General features: G+C 38.7%; 1 protein-coding gene across 1 annotated transcript in view; it reads left to right on the top strand.

Moving 5' to 3' along the window:
- The window catches only part of LRBA (LPS responsive beige-like anchor protein), a 426,037-nt gene that overhangs the window by 161,692 nt on the left and 251,252 nt on the right, over window positions 1–13,093 (top strand). Inside the window, exon 40 of the mRNA XM_059826740.1 lies at window positions 11,730–11,896. Within this exon, the coding sequence (XP_059682723.1) occupies window positions 11,730–11,896 (167 nt within the window). The remainder of the gene's footprint in view (window positions 1–11,729; window positions 11,897–13,093) is intronic.

Here is a 13,093-nt window from a genome sequence, read left to right as displayed (position 1 = left end):
AGCGGCATAGCCAATCCTTAAAAAGTCTTACCATTCAGAAAACTAAATTGTCCTCACTGTTCTGTTTCACACAAGGAAGAAGATACTCCTCTTCTCCCTCCCGCCTTTTGCCTGCTCACATTTCTAGGTCCCTGTTGTTAATTCACTTTTTAGAACATGCATCTTCAGAGATTTCTGGCCGTCTTAAAAGAAAAGATTTAGTTATCTCTTGGAAGTAGGGCTTGGAAGGTGATGATAGTGAGTGTAATGATGAGCAGTGCAGGTGCTTTGGTCACTGACACAGTTTCTTTTTTTCCTTTGGGCCCTAGTGCCAAGATACTGCTTTTTTGTCAAAAATCTGTTGGAACAAATTCTGGCTCTAAGGAGTAATGCCAAGGTTATGGCATAATGGATTTTGAGATGTTCATGCTTCTTCCATCCTTCTCCCCTGCCTGTCCTTGTGGAAACTTGGGATTTAAATCTCATCAAACTACCCTGAATTGTGTGTTGTCCTTAGAGCAATTTGAGATCCCATCTTTCATGACCGATGCCAATTCTTGCCTCAGAGATATTTAAGGAGGTGACAAACAAAGCAAGCAAAATACTCCCTTATTGGATGGGTTACTATATTATAGAGAACATACGGCAATTGTGAAACAAATTTTGTCATCACTTGGGAGCAGAGGCTTACAATACACTGTCGGGGTGCCGCGAGGGCTGGCGGTGGCTAAGTTGGGCACCCGCTGCAGTACCACAGCCTCCTGGGCAGGACCTCACCGAGCATCTCCAGCCTGCCACCCGCCATGGGAAGAGCGGGCAGCCCTGGGGGAGGGTGGCCAGGGCCAGCACAGGCCCCCCACAATAGGGCAGGGCCACGGGGCCAGGGCCAGCCTGAGGCTGGGAAGCCCGCTTGCCCCATGGCCGGGGGCCTGGGAAGGATCGGGGAGCCCACAGCAAAGTGGCGGGCGTCGCTGGGATGGGGGGTGGGTCCTGGCCTCTGGGCAGGCTGTGGGGCAGCCCCCCACCACCCCCAGCAGGACAGGGTCATCCTCAGCTGCGCTGGCTCAGTGCTGGCCCTCAGCCCTGCGAGAGCCTTATGCCACCTACAGACATCTCTAAATTGTCCTACCGTTACTCCTGAATGCGCTAAACATTTACAGAAGTAGTCAGATATTCTGACTTCCGAAATATCGTTGTGTATTTTTTCCTACCCCGCCTGTTAGAAACCCCAAGTATCTCGCTTCTAAGCAGTCGTTGATAGCCTTGAAGCCAGCATCACCCGTCTTGGCGTTGGACCAACGCTGTTTTGCAAGGCAATTTCATATGGTCAGCAGCAGAGGAGGGAGGAATGTTTCTCCGGTTACTTTTGAATGGCAGTTGTTTGAAGCTACTCGGAAATCTGGAACATTAGACGTAGACAGAGGTAGATTTTGGCTGGAGTGTAACTGAGGCTGTTAAAAGTGTGTGAGAGAAATGTTGTTACATGGTGCTTTGGTATGTCCAATAACTGTCACTTACATGTGTTTTAGATAATGTTTTATATCATTTCAGTAGTTTGTTTCATTTTTGTGCATGCTTGGTGGAAGCTGGTGATTTTGATTAGTCGCTGTACTTCCTTTCAATATCTATAATGTTAACGAGTGAACTGTAATTCACAGCAAATCCCTTGTTTTAAAATTCCCCAGAATTTGTGTTGTTTTTTTATCTTGCGTGGCTATTGTGCTCTAAACATAGCAAGCTGCAAGTATTGAGTTTGTTATTTTACGCTGAATTAAAGTCAAATAGTGAAACCTAGTTAAGCAGGATTTGTGCAGTTGTACAGTGTCATCGGGTTTGTGCTGTTACACCAACGTCCATGAGTTCAGCTGTTTGTAACAAATGCTGATAACTCTTATCGAGGGGCAGTATGAAAACACCCTCATACCATTTAAAAAAACCAACAAAAACAACCAGGGAGAAAGACCTTGCAGGATGAACTGGAACAAAGCCAAAAATAAAACTCAACGAGAACCTCAGAGCCTTGGAATGGGAGGTTGCACAAGTTCTGGTATTTAATTTTGCAATGAGAAATAAACCGAAAACTCATGAAACGGATCTTATATATTCTTCTTATGTAAATGAATACGTTTATGGAGTGTGTGTGTAAATATATATATATTTTTTTTTTATGTTGACAAAGGGTGATTCCAGTAGAAACTGCTTGGTGCTACGTAGTACTTCATTTCTCTGAAGGCAGCAGCTGTGGTAGTTGCAATACTGACTCTTGCATCATTGCGGTCTTTTCATTTAAACCAAGTGAGCAAGAAAATGCAAATTTTAAAGTAATTGTTATGGAGTATTTTTAGTCCCTGTTCCGTATCGCTCAGTACAAGGATCTAGAGTTGCATGAATGAGTGTGTTTAAGTTAGATAGCTGTAAATTAAAGCAGAGACTGTTGCCTTCTCACACTAGGAGTAGTCAGAATATTTCAAGTGCTGTCGTTATATGGATAATAATATCACACAGTTTTTAAAAGAAATTAAATTATCCTCCCTCAACAATTTTTAGAGCCAAATGTCGACGTTTCAAGGGTGGTAGAACTTTTTCTGAATAAAAAAATGCTAATTAAAACCCAAACCTATTCATACCTATCTCGTACTGTTCTGAAATTCCAAAATTACGTTACATAAATGCATTGAGAACCAATCACACAGGAAAAAGCCTCATACGCTAGTTGGAATGAAATACAAAACATAGACTACTGAAAAAAGGAGAGGGAAAAAATAAAATAATTTGCTTTTTGTAGTTTGATGCTATAGGAATTCTGACAGGAGGCTTTAAGCTAAGGCAGAGGTTAAGCTGAAGCTGGGATTATGGCTGTTTAACATGTTTCCAAGGTAAGTGGCTAGGAATGATTTTAAAGAATAAATGCTATAAGAGGCCATATTTTAATAATCCTTCCCATTTGCTTCTGGATTTTTTTTTTTGTTAATCTTTGCCATTTCATCATTATCTTAATTAAAATATCCTGCTTTCAAAATACTTGGTCCTCCAAAGAATAAGCCTCTCAAGGGTCTTAGTTTACCATCAGGTGAAGAGCAAGTTGGGAGTGTAAGTTAGAAACTTGTGAATCAGCAGCGCTGAGCATGTAATACTTATTTTTTCACAGATTCTCTGATAGGGATTTAAAATTCCTCTGACAAAAAAAGAAGCCCTTAATACTTTTTGTTAATAAGGAACTAAAATGTTCTGCGGGTACAGATGAAGGTGCAATGACTTAATGGCAGAAACGAAAGGGTTTTTTCTGTGTGGGGGAAGGACATGCTTTGCCAGCAAACGTTTGTCCTATTTAGCAGCGTTGCTCAAGGATACGTGCCAGTCAAGGTGATCGTTCTCCGTTGTGAGAGGCTGAAAAGGTCCTGAACTGTCAGAGATCACGTCCACTAAATTAGCTCTTGGAGCAGGCATGATGGAAGCTGGTGAAGGACAGATGGGTTGCCTTTTGGATCGCGAGTTCATGTTCACATCTGAATGTTTCATAGCTGAGGTTTCGCAAAAGGTTTGCCAAATATTGCACAGAATACTTTTAAAGCTCCTCTGTTGCTGGTGCTGGACGATGGGTGATTTGTTCCTACATCTACCTTAATTGCCATTATGTATCCCTGTGTATACGTTGATTTTCTTGTGTGCTTGATGGTATTTTTTCCCCTTTGTTTGTTCTTAACATTTACTGAGTACTAGACTACTATACAGAGTAGAATACTTCCAAAGCGTGCCTTTGATTCTATTATCATCAGAGTACAGAACAATACTATAGAAAGGCAAACTACCAATATCTTTTTCTTTTTGCGCATTAAGTGTCATAAGTGACATCTTAAGGAGTCCAGTCAGGTCTGAAACCAACTTGGTATCCAAAGTACTGAAGCTTATTAGAGATGTGCTTGTCATTGGCGTGCAACCAGGCATGGCAGGATAGGAAACTATTATGCCTAAATGTCTTGTTATCTCAAATTAATGTGATTTCTCTGTTCTTTGTTCATGAGTTGGTTTATTTTGATACATTCTGAAGCTCCTGGATTAAAATCAGAGTTGTGTTCTCCGACCGAGACACTAAACAGGGAAAGCTGGAAAGTGCTTGAGGGGAACTATGTAGAAAATAGAAACAGAAACACAGACCTCAGGCTGCAGGGATATCTCAAGGGGCTAATCTTTCCCGCTTTTGGAAATCTGGAGCTTTACATAATCTTGGAAACTGTTTATGTAGAGATTTTGGCTGGAAATGAATTTGCTTTGCATGTATTTTGCAAATTTGTAAGGAGATTTAGTGAGTGTGATGTAGCAGGAATATCAAACAATAAATAACAAAATCAACAGAGGCATGCTGATTATTTTTGCATTGTATTCTGCATATGATATGAAAGTGAGTTCTTATATGATAATAAAAATGAGTCCTGTACAGGAATACACATTCCTGTAAGGTAGGAGTTGAGACAATTAACACAAGTCATGTGTTAAATACTAATACACCTAAGTGTTTATAGCTGTCTCTTTGATAGCTATAGAAATTAAAGAACTGTAACTCATGCAAATGCCTTTTCACTTTGTTATAGCCAGAGGCTGAAGCCACATTTATAGATTGAAGTGATACAAGGTATTTTGTAATAAGGTTCCAAATTATCTTTTGGTTTATCTGCTTATCCTCTGAATCGTTCCGGCTGATTTTTTCCATTCTTTGTGCTCCTGGAGGTTGAATTACTTTGAGGTTTAGATTATTTTTTTTCTTGTTTTGGAAAAGAAGCTTGGCAAAATATTTCCAAATTAAAAATTACTACTACTATTTACTTCATTGAGAATATCCATTTTTCCTATGTTTTGAGGTATTATTGTTTCCCCACTGTCAGGAATGTACCTTTTGCCCCCATTACGAAAAATGATTCGGAATTCATCTGACGCAAAACTCGTGAAAAATTGCTGTTAATGCAGTAGCTTTAGGGGCTTCTTAATTAGTAAGTTGCATTGTTCAAAAACACTCAATAGCGTGTGTTACCTGCCCTTAGAGACTTCATTTAAGGTTTGTCTGCGCCGCCTGAACTGCGTGTGACTCTCAATCTGTTCAAGCGTCACTCCTGTGCCAAGTCTCGGTGCTGTAAGTTGTAAAAGAGCTATGCTGGCAGTAGGGTGTCTGGAAATCTCAGTCCTAGGGAAGGAATTACTTGGTTGCTGGGGCCAAAGCTGCTGGCCTAGTTTCTACCTACCTTACATGTAACAGAGGTCCTCGCTGTGGCTCTGTGGAACAAGACAGTTGGAGAGGTGGCGGTCACAGTCAGTGAATGAGGACGTTGCCGAGCTTTAGTTTGTCGGGGTTTATTGGAAACGTGCCACCTGGCCCCTGCTCATACGAAGATTTTCACAAGATCTTGAAGAATGGATCGAAAGCCACAGCAAGAATAACTTGGCAGATGTTTCTTGAGCTGACAGTGCCACGTTGCAGTGGATGGTGACTATTTCCCCTGCTTCCACTTCGTGTTCACAGTGTACAGAGGGGAGGAAGTGCCCTGATGCCGTTGCTAGAGTAAGGTACTGACAGCAAGAACAAAAGGTGAAGTTTGGGTGGATAGTATGAGAAATAGCCTGCAGACAAAAGAGACGAACAGAAAGAAAAGCTGGGGAGCATTGAAAGTAGAACTGGGACAGTTCCCTAGGCCAGTCTCCACTGCATCTTGGGAGACTGGAACTAAATACTGTATTTCTCTCCTGGCAGTAACAAGTTGCTCACACATCTTTAACTGCTGGTTACAGGTAAGGTAACAATCAAATACTGCTTTGCTTTGGTTGAAGTGATAAAGTCTTTGTAATTGGCCCACTTTGAGACTTATATCTATGTTTTCACGTGATTAAAAGGTATTTTCCCCCCCTTTTTAAAGTTGCACAGAAATGACAATATGAAAAGATTCCAAAACCAAGTGTCCAACAGTTACGAAAAATCAGAGCAGCACAACTCTCGTTTGGCCCTCCCTGGGCATGTGTAGGGAGCCCTTAGGTTATGCGAGTGTGTGTTTCATTTGCTAGACAGAGTGGAGGTTCCTTAGAACATAAGTGAGTTTGTCAATCCCAGAAGTTGTTCACGGATCTGATTCATTTGTTGCATTGGACTAGAAGTTCTTTAGTGAATACAGTGCTAATCTCCGTCGTGGTGCTGAAGCAGTTGAATGTCACAAGGTTGATGCAGTGTGGCTGGGAAGTGGCTTGAAAGATCATCACTGGCTCCTTCTTTGCTTAATAGCTAATGTGAGAGCACAGAGCCACCTATGCAGAAGTGCTGAGCTTTACTGTTTCTATAGCACAGGGGAATTGTACTTTGATTATTTCTAGTGTGAAAAATGCCTTGTACTTGGAAGATGTGGACCCAAAGGATCTCAAATTTAATGGCCAAGCATAATGGTTTTAGGATCTTCGCCTGTTTTAAAACAACAGCAGTATGAAGGGACTGCCAACAAACTGGATTTGCAAAAGAGCGAGGGGTGAAAGTGTCTGTCTTAGGGCATGCTTTGAATGCAAAGCATTTGGGCACATGTACAGTAAGAACTGGCTTCTTTGGGTTCAAAAAGAACATTCGTTTCTGCGTATTGTTTATGCCAATGGTTAGCAGTCATTGTTAGAGAGAGAATATTGGTAGGGCACGTATAGCAAATCCCAGTTTCTAGCAAGGAGTAAGAACTCTTACTTGATCGTGTAAAGCTTTTTCTTTGGGATCCAAGGGTGCTACTGTAACACAAATAATATCAATTAGATAAGCATCAAAGAAAAAGGTAAAAAAAAAAAAGGTGATCTATGGTACTAATGGATACTGCAGAATAAATCTGATGTTATTTGTCTTCTACTCATTACTATTTATTTATTCTGTCAGTTGTTTTTATATCCAGTTGAACTCTTGTTAGTTTGTCTCATTTACCTACTCTAGTAAATTGGGTTCATTTGAAAGATGCAATCTCAGTAGAAGTGCTCTTGCTTAGTGTTTAGTTGGGTTTACTAAAACTTAATACTGTGAGACTCAAAGGTAAAAAATAAAGCTGTTGACTCAGCACAGATTAAAACCAGATGTCTCTTGAGATCCTTGCATTTCTCTCTAATCACTAACCCAAATTGACTGTGGTAGGTTTTTTTCTGGTCATGACCATAGCTTTACCAGTCTGTGTTTGGTGTGATCTAAGCCAACTGCATTTTTTCCCCCTCTTGTGATTTTAAATGCATGGGTTTTTTTCTCCCCAGGAATGTCTGGCTACAAAACCACTTTTTTTTTTTTTCTTTTTTTTCCCCCTCCACATTTGTATTACAAACAGTTGATTTAGATGCAGATTCTTTTTAATCTTCAAATCAGATAAAAGGCTGGAAAAGGGGATAAATGAGGTTTGGAAAACTATAGGTTGCAGAGATGAGAAGCCATTGCATTGTGTTCAGTCCATTAAAACAAGAAGAAATAGAAGAGATACTTTGATAAGTGTTCTGCTGGTGTTAACCTTGATGGCTATTATCGGGGGGATGATGCTATATCTATTTCATTGGCTTAAGCTTTTTTCATGCTGAGAGAAATCAATACTTTGAGTCGTTGGATGACAGAGGCATCACTTCAGAATTGACGGTGGCTGTCAGACGTTGTCATTGGTTGACTTTTGTTCGCTGTTGAGATTTTAAGCTTTCATTTTTCTAAGTCTTATTCAGGAGTCTTTGTAAGATTTCCCTGGGTAGCATTTTTAGTCCAGACTTTAAACCTCAGGTCAGAGGTCAAGTGCAAAGATCTGTGAAAGCAGAGGATTGAGGAGCTCCTTCATTTACTAAAATATCCTTATTTGTAGGGCATTTGCATTAGTGGCAAGACTATGTGTTATCTTATGGATGACTTTTCCTCTTAAATGACACCCTCCGAGACAGGCTGTTCACAAAGCAAGTCGCTTTTAACCAAATTAGACAAAGGAACCGGCATATGTAAAAGTGTTCAGTGCTCTCTCGGTTGAAGAGTAAAAGTAAAAAGGTGCAATATTGCTTTTTAAAACCCTACGCTATTAAATGTTTTTGGAGTTTGTAGAAAGCATTACGTTGTAATTTTGGGACTGCCAAGGTGCACATGCAGATGGTACTGTGCAGAGGAAATCTTTTACTTGACATTTTTGTAAAGATCAAAGATAAAATAGTTCTGAAAACACTAGATTAATCCTCCTCTTCACTGAAATATAGACAGGCAGAATAGACTAATTCACCTTGTCAGTATTTTGCTCTAGTATTTCTGCAATCTTTCCTGCATACAGAATGTATTGTATTTTCATAGCTATAACTTGCCTTTCGGATGACCTCATGCTACTTTAGAATTACTGTTCCTTAAAAATAAATCTTCAGGTAACCTACACGTTCAAATAGCCTGCAGTCTTGTCCAAGCAGGGAATGGGAGAGAGGGAAAAAAATCCCCGTTCTGCTCTGCGATAATGGCAAAGAGAAGGTTTCTGTTCCATCCTGGATGACGGGGCAGAGAACAAGGGTCTTCCCTCTGCTCCGTGCTGTGTCAAAGGATCCTTCTTAATACACTTTCCCTTTGTAAAAGTTTTAACAGCCACTGAATTTAAGACTTGTTGTAGATAACCTGTGGGGTGTATATATGAAAATACGTTTTTCTCCTTTCAACATTTTTTGTTTCGTCATGAGTGTGACGGCAGTACTTTTGTGATTATGCTTGCATTACCCGCTTGCCCAAACAGATAACAAACATTACGTAGGCCAAAGCACTAGTGGAAGGAAGGTTTGGCAAGTTTGTTTGCATGCAACTGTATATGTAATTGTAAAACCATATTCAGGCATGACAGGGTGCATATTGCAAGTGCAAGAAATCAAACAATAAAGAAGAAATCAAACTGTAAAAACGTATTTTTGAGTTTGTGCACGAACAGAAATCAAGCTGAATTTTTATTTTATGTAAATGGACTGACTGGGATTTAGTGTGAAGTATTAACATGTACCGCTCTATATCCTGGCATTGTATCTCTGGAAGTAGTGGATCGGGTGAACCCGAAGGCATCCGGAAAATGAAAAGATACAGTAGAGAAACGGAGACTTTTTAGTGCTTTTAGAACAGTCTAGTGGTGACTGGCTACTTTGGGATGGGTCTCTTCCCATTTCTTTCGGTGGAGCCAGTCGTCTTTCACTCTTGTATTAAAAATCATTTGAGAGAGGGAGGGGGAGAAATAGCTGCTTTTTTGCTAAATATTTGGCATATATCGTGAATAGGAACCACTGAAGAATTGACGAGTCACCTGTATGATCAAAGAGAAGATTATTCTTGCGAAACCTTCTGAATGTTAGTAACTATACGCGCGCGTGCCAGATATTTGGCAGAACTGTGGCTTCTTTCTGTTCTTGTTTGTAAAATATATATTGTGAAGAGTGTGCTATGGTTAAGGGTCCCTCCTGGAGTGATGTTATAATTTTATGCGATTGCTGCATGTGGGAGTCTCTCAATTTTGGTGGGTAATCACAAATTTCTATTCATATTAAATACTGAATTTGCTCAAAAGTGGAGTCCTATACATTTCAGTTTTGTTACAGGCTGATTCTGTTTTCATGGAAGTTTTCAGGACAATAAAATACCATTTTTTCCTGCATTTGAATGTCACAGCTACACTTTCAAAATCTTTGTTGGTATTTAATGAAGGGTGCATTCAAAATTACATCATAAAGAGACTTTTTTTTAAAGAGGTACAAGTTCATTATATCTTTTACAAAACATTCTAGTTTGATTTCCATTTTATCATGTTTTAAGGTCAAATGTGACTTTAATGTTCCATAAAGAGACAGAGATTGATAATGGGGAAAGAATAACCCTCTAATGTGATTTATATCTATGGATTTTATGTCAGATATGAAAAGTTGCTGTTCAAATTGTAAAGGAGGATCCATTAAAGAGCACTTTAAAACATTTTACTACTTAGCTTACCTTATACACTTGTTTTTAGAATTCTGCCCTTTCAGGCAACTTAAAAATAACAGCTTATGAAACATTTACAAAGTGCTGAAAAGAACTTGGAATCATCATGGGTGCAAAACAGATTAATGTATTGGAAAAGACAGCTCTATTTAAAAAGAGCTAGGAAAAAATCTTGTTTAGGGTTGGTTATGATTTAGCCATCTTATATTTTTGTGAAGAGGGGTGGCAAAGTGCTTCGTGTAGGAGTACAAAAGCCAGTTTTTGATGTCTCATTGACTTGGAAAGTCAGCTGCTCATTCTTCACTCCTTCTGGATGTCTGCTCATCAGGTGAGCGTTGCTCTAAGGTGTGGGAATAATTCTGAGGAAATTTGTAAATATATTAAAATTGTTAAGATAGCTCTTTCAAATTTATTCATCTGTTAGTACATTTTTGTTATCTAATATCTATGAAAATCTACACAACCCCGAATTTTATTTTACTTATGTTTTTTTTCACATTTTTCCTACCTTTCTCTCACTTTGTGACATTATATATATATATTTGTATATACACGTATATAAATAGCATTCATAGCCTGCCTATTTTTTCTTTGCAGCAGTTTTCTAATGATTGTACGTACAGATAGATTTTTATAGAAAAAGCACTGCTACTGTTTTAAACATAAAAAGCAGTATGATATTGTGCTGTTATCTAAGCTCTAAGAAATAATTGTACTAGTGTTTGCATCAGCTGTGCTTCACAAAGAAGCAGCAATTTTTTTTGTTGTTGGGCAGACATTTGTGTCCACTCTACTAACTAGATCATAGAATAATCCAATCATTGACAAAGGCTGAAATGCTTTGTCTGGCATATGCGATCTGCAGAATTGCCAGATGAAAACTGAAATTAGAAACAGGGAGTGCTGAAGTGGGGAAAAGCCTTCATTGTTTCTACCAGTCTTTGAATTTGTTGTGTGTCTGCATGCGCAGTGGTTTAATGAGGGGATATTCTATGTTTGGTGCCCGTTTTTTCGGTTCTGTATTAACAGACAAATTTCCAGAAGATCAGCAAAACCCCAAATGATAAGAAAATGTTGTAACAAAGAATCTTTCGCAGGTTTGAGTTCTGTTCGTAGGTGTGACTTGCAGTTCTTATTTGCTAGTGTTGGGCTTTGAGTACCTCGGCAAACAGAAGGTGTTTATACAACAGGTGTAGTACAGCTAGGGGAATGATTAACTTCCCCCGCTGGCCTGCAAATGTGCTCGGCTTCAAGAAGCCGTCTAGTAAAGATTGAGTCAGGCTTCATATGCATTTTGTCTTCTGTCTCTCTGAAGATATGTAGATTTTTTTCTCCTTAGTTTTTATAGTTATATATTTATACAAACAGCAGCAAATGGTTGGTTGCCCAAATCTAGTGGAGAGCCACAGGAGTGGAGAGGTCAGCTAGCTGGCATTCATTATTCTGAAACTTGCCTCTTTCTTTTTACAACGCTATTCACTCACTTTGTTATAAAATAAAAGTGGTTGTGCCGATATGCTTTATTATGTAATCAAGCCAGTAAGGTGTTGGCATTTGCTAAAGCTTGAGGGTGTACGTTGTGTGGTTAAAGCGTTCATGACAAACCAAGATCCTCTGCTTGGCTCTCTGCACAGATTTACTGTGGGCAGCTGCGCAATGCCTCAATTCTCAAACCTGTAAAATGGGGTTAATTCGTGTTTCTCAAGGGGTTTGTAGAAGTAATTAATTATGAAGTGCTTCAAAGTTCCTTTGGATGGTATAATTAAAATGCAAAGTAATAAAGTCTTTATTTTCTTCCTAGTCACTGTGTGCCCAGTATTCTGCAGACAAACGGGAAGAAGAAAAAATGTGTCATCATTTGATAATGGCAGCTAAGTACCGAGACCAAGTGACTGCAACTCAGCTAATACAGAAAATTATCAACATTCTGACAGACAAGCATGGGGCCTGGGGAAGCTCTGCACCAAGGTAAAGCATTTTGGGGGTGGTTTTAGATATTTTTGAAAATTGGGCTGTGCTCAACTATGCGCAGGTGATTTGAATTAATGTCTTCTGGTCAAATTTAAAGGTAAAAAAGGCTTTTCAGTTTTTTTTTTTTAAAGTGATATAAAAAAAGTAAAGTGAATGTGTCAGTGCTTAGTATGGGTGAATGTCAGAGACGTAGTGTTCTGTTAAGGCAGTAAAAACCAGGGTGATTCTCCTGTAACTTTAATCTTTGCTCTAACAATGTGATAGAATTTATTTTGAATGTCCCGTTCTACCCCTACCATTTATTTGAAAAATAATTTTTAAAAGTAAATATTTTCTTACAACTAGCTTTCTTCGTGGTGCATTATATGGTTCAAGATTGAACCACAGTTTAGTAACTTGTTTTCTTTTCTGCCAAACTTTGAACAAACTAACTTTTTAAGTTAGAGGCAAATTATGAGTTTCGTATTAGTAATTTTCACGATGAAAGCAGTACCGCCAAATTAATTCTCCTTTTGAAATTCTCAGCATGTACCTTCATTACAATGATCCTTGTCTAACTTCTTTAGCACAAGTCACAGCTAAAGTTTAACTTGCAAACCTAAACTGCAAGTTCAAGTCCTTGTACTACATCCTTAATTAAGGCTTAAGAATAACTGGAACGTGTTTAGGCTAGAACAAAGCCACGTTGAATATGCTAGTACATTGAGATACTGTTATTTGAACACAGTGGTATAACGAACATAAGAGAAACACGTGAGTAGACAGCCTGTATTCGTTGTTCAATTACTGCTTGTTTTCTGGAAAGAAAAAAAAAAATCAAGCACTAATAATTTCTCTAATGTACAGTAACATAAAGAAAATATTGTGAATAAAATTAACTGGAAGTGTTAAAATTAAGAGTTGTGATATTATCGTATAGAATGTCCGTTTACTGTAAATACCAATTTTGGGCTCCAGGTTAAAAATGAAAAGTCAAAATAAGTGTTTAGTGCTGTTTTTCTTTTTTTAAGGAAATAATGCTTAAATACAAAAAGACTGTTTAAGAAAAAAAAAATGAGGGTGTGAAAACAACAGCCCATTTCAACATTTCTCTAGGAATTTTTAATTACTTCCATACAATTTTAAAGTAAGGCTTGTATTTCAGTTGTCTACACCCAGATTTCTTTAAGTACTTTGTATGTCTGTAATTCTGGT

The sequence above is a fragment of the Gavia stellata genome, chromosome 19, assembly GCF_030936135.1.
Source record: "Gavia stellata isolate bGavSte3 chromosome 19, bGavSte3.hap2, whole genome shotgun sequence".
In the NCBI taxonomy this organism is placed as follows: domain Eukaryota; kingdom Metazoa; phylum Chordata; class Aves; order Gaviiformes; family Gaviidae; genus Gavia; species Gavia stellata.
This window is presented reverse-complemented; position numbering and strand designations above follow the sequence as displayed.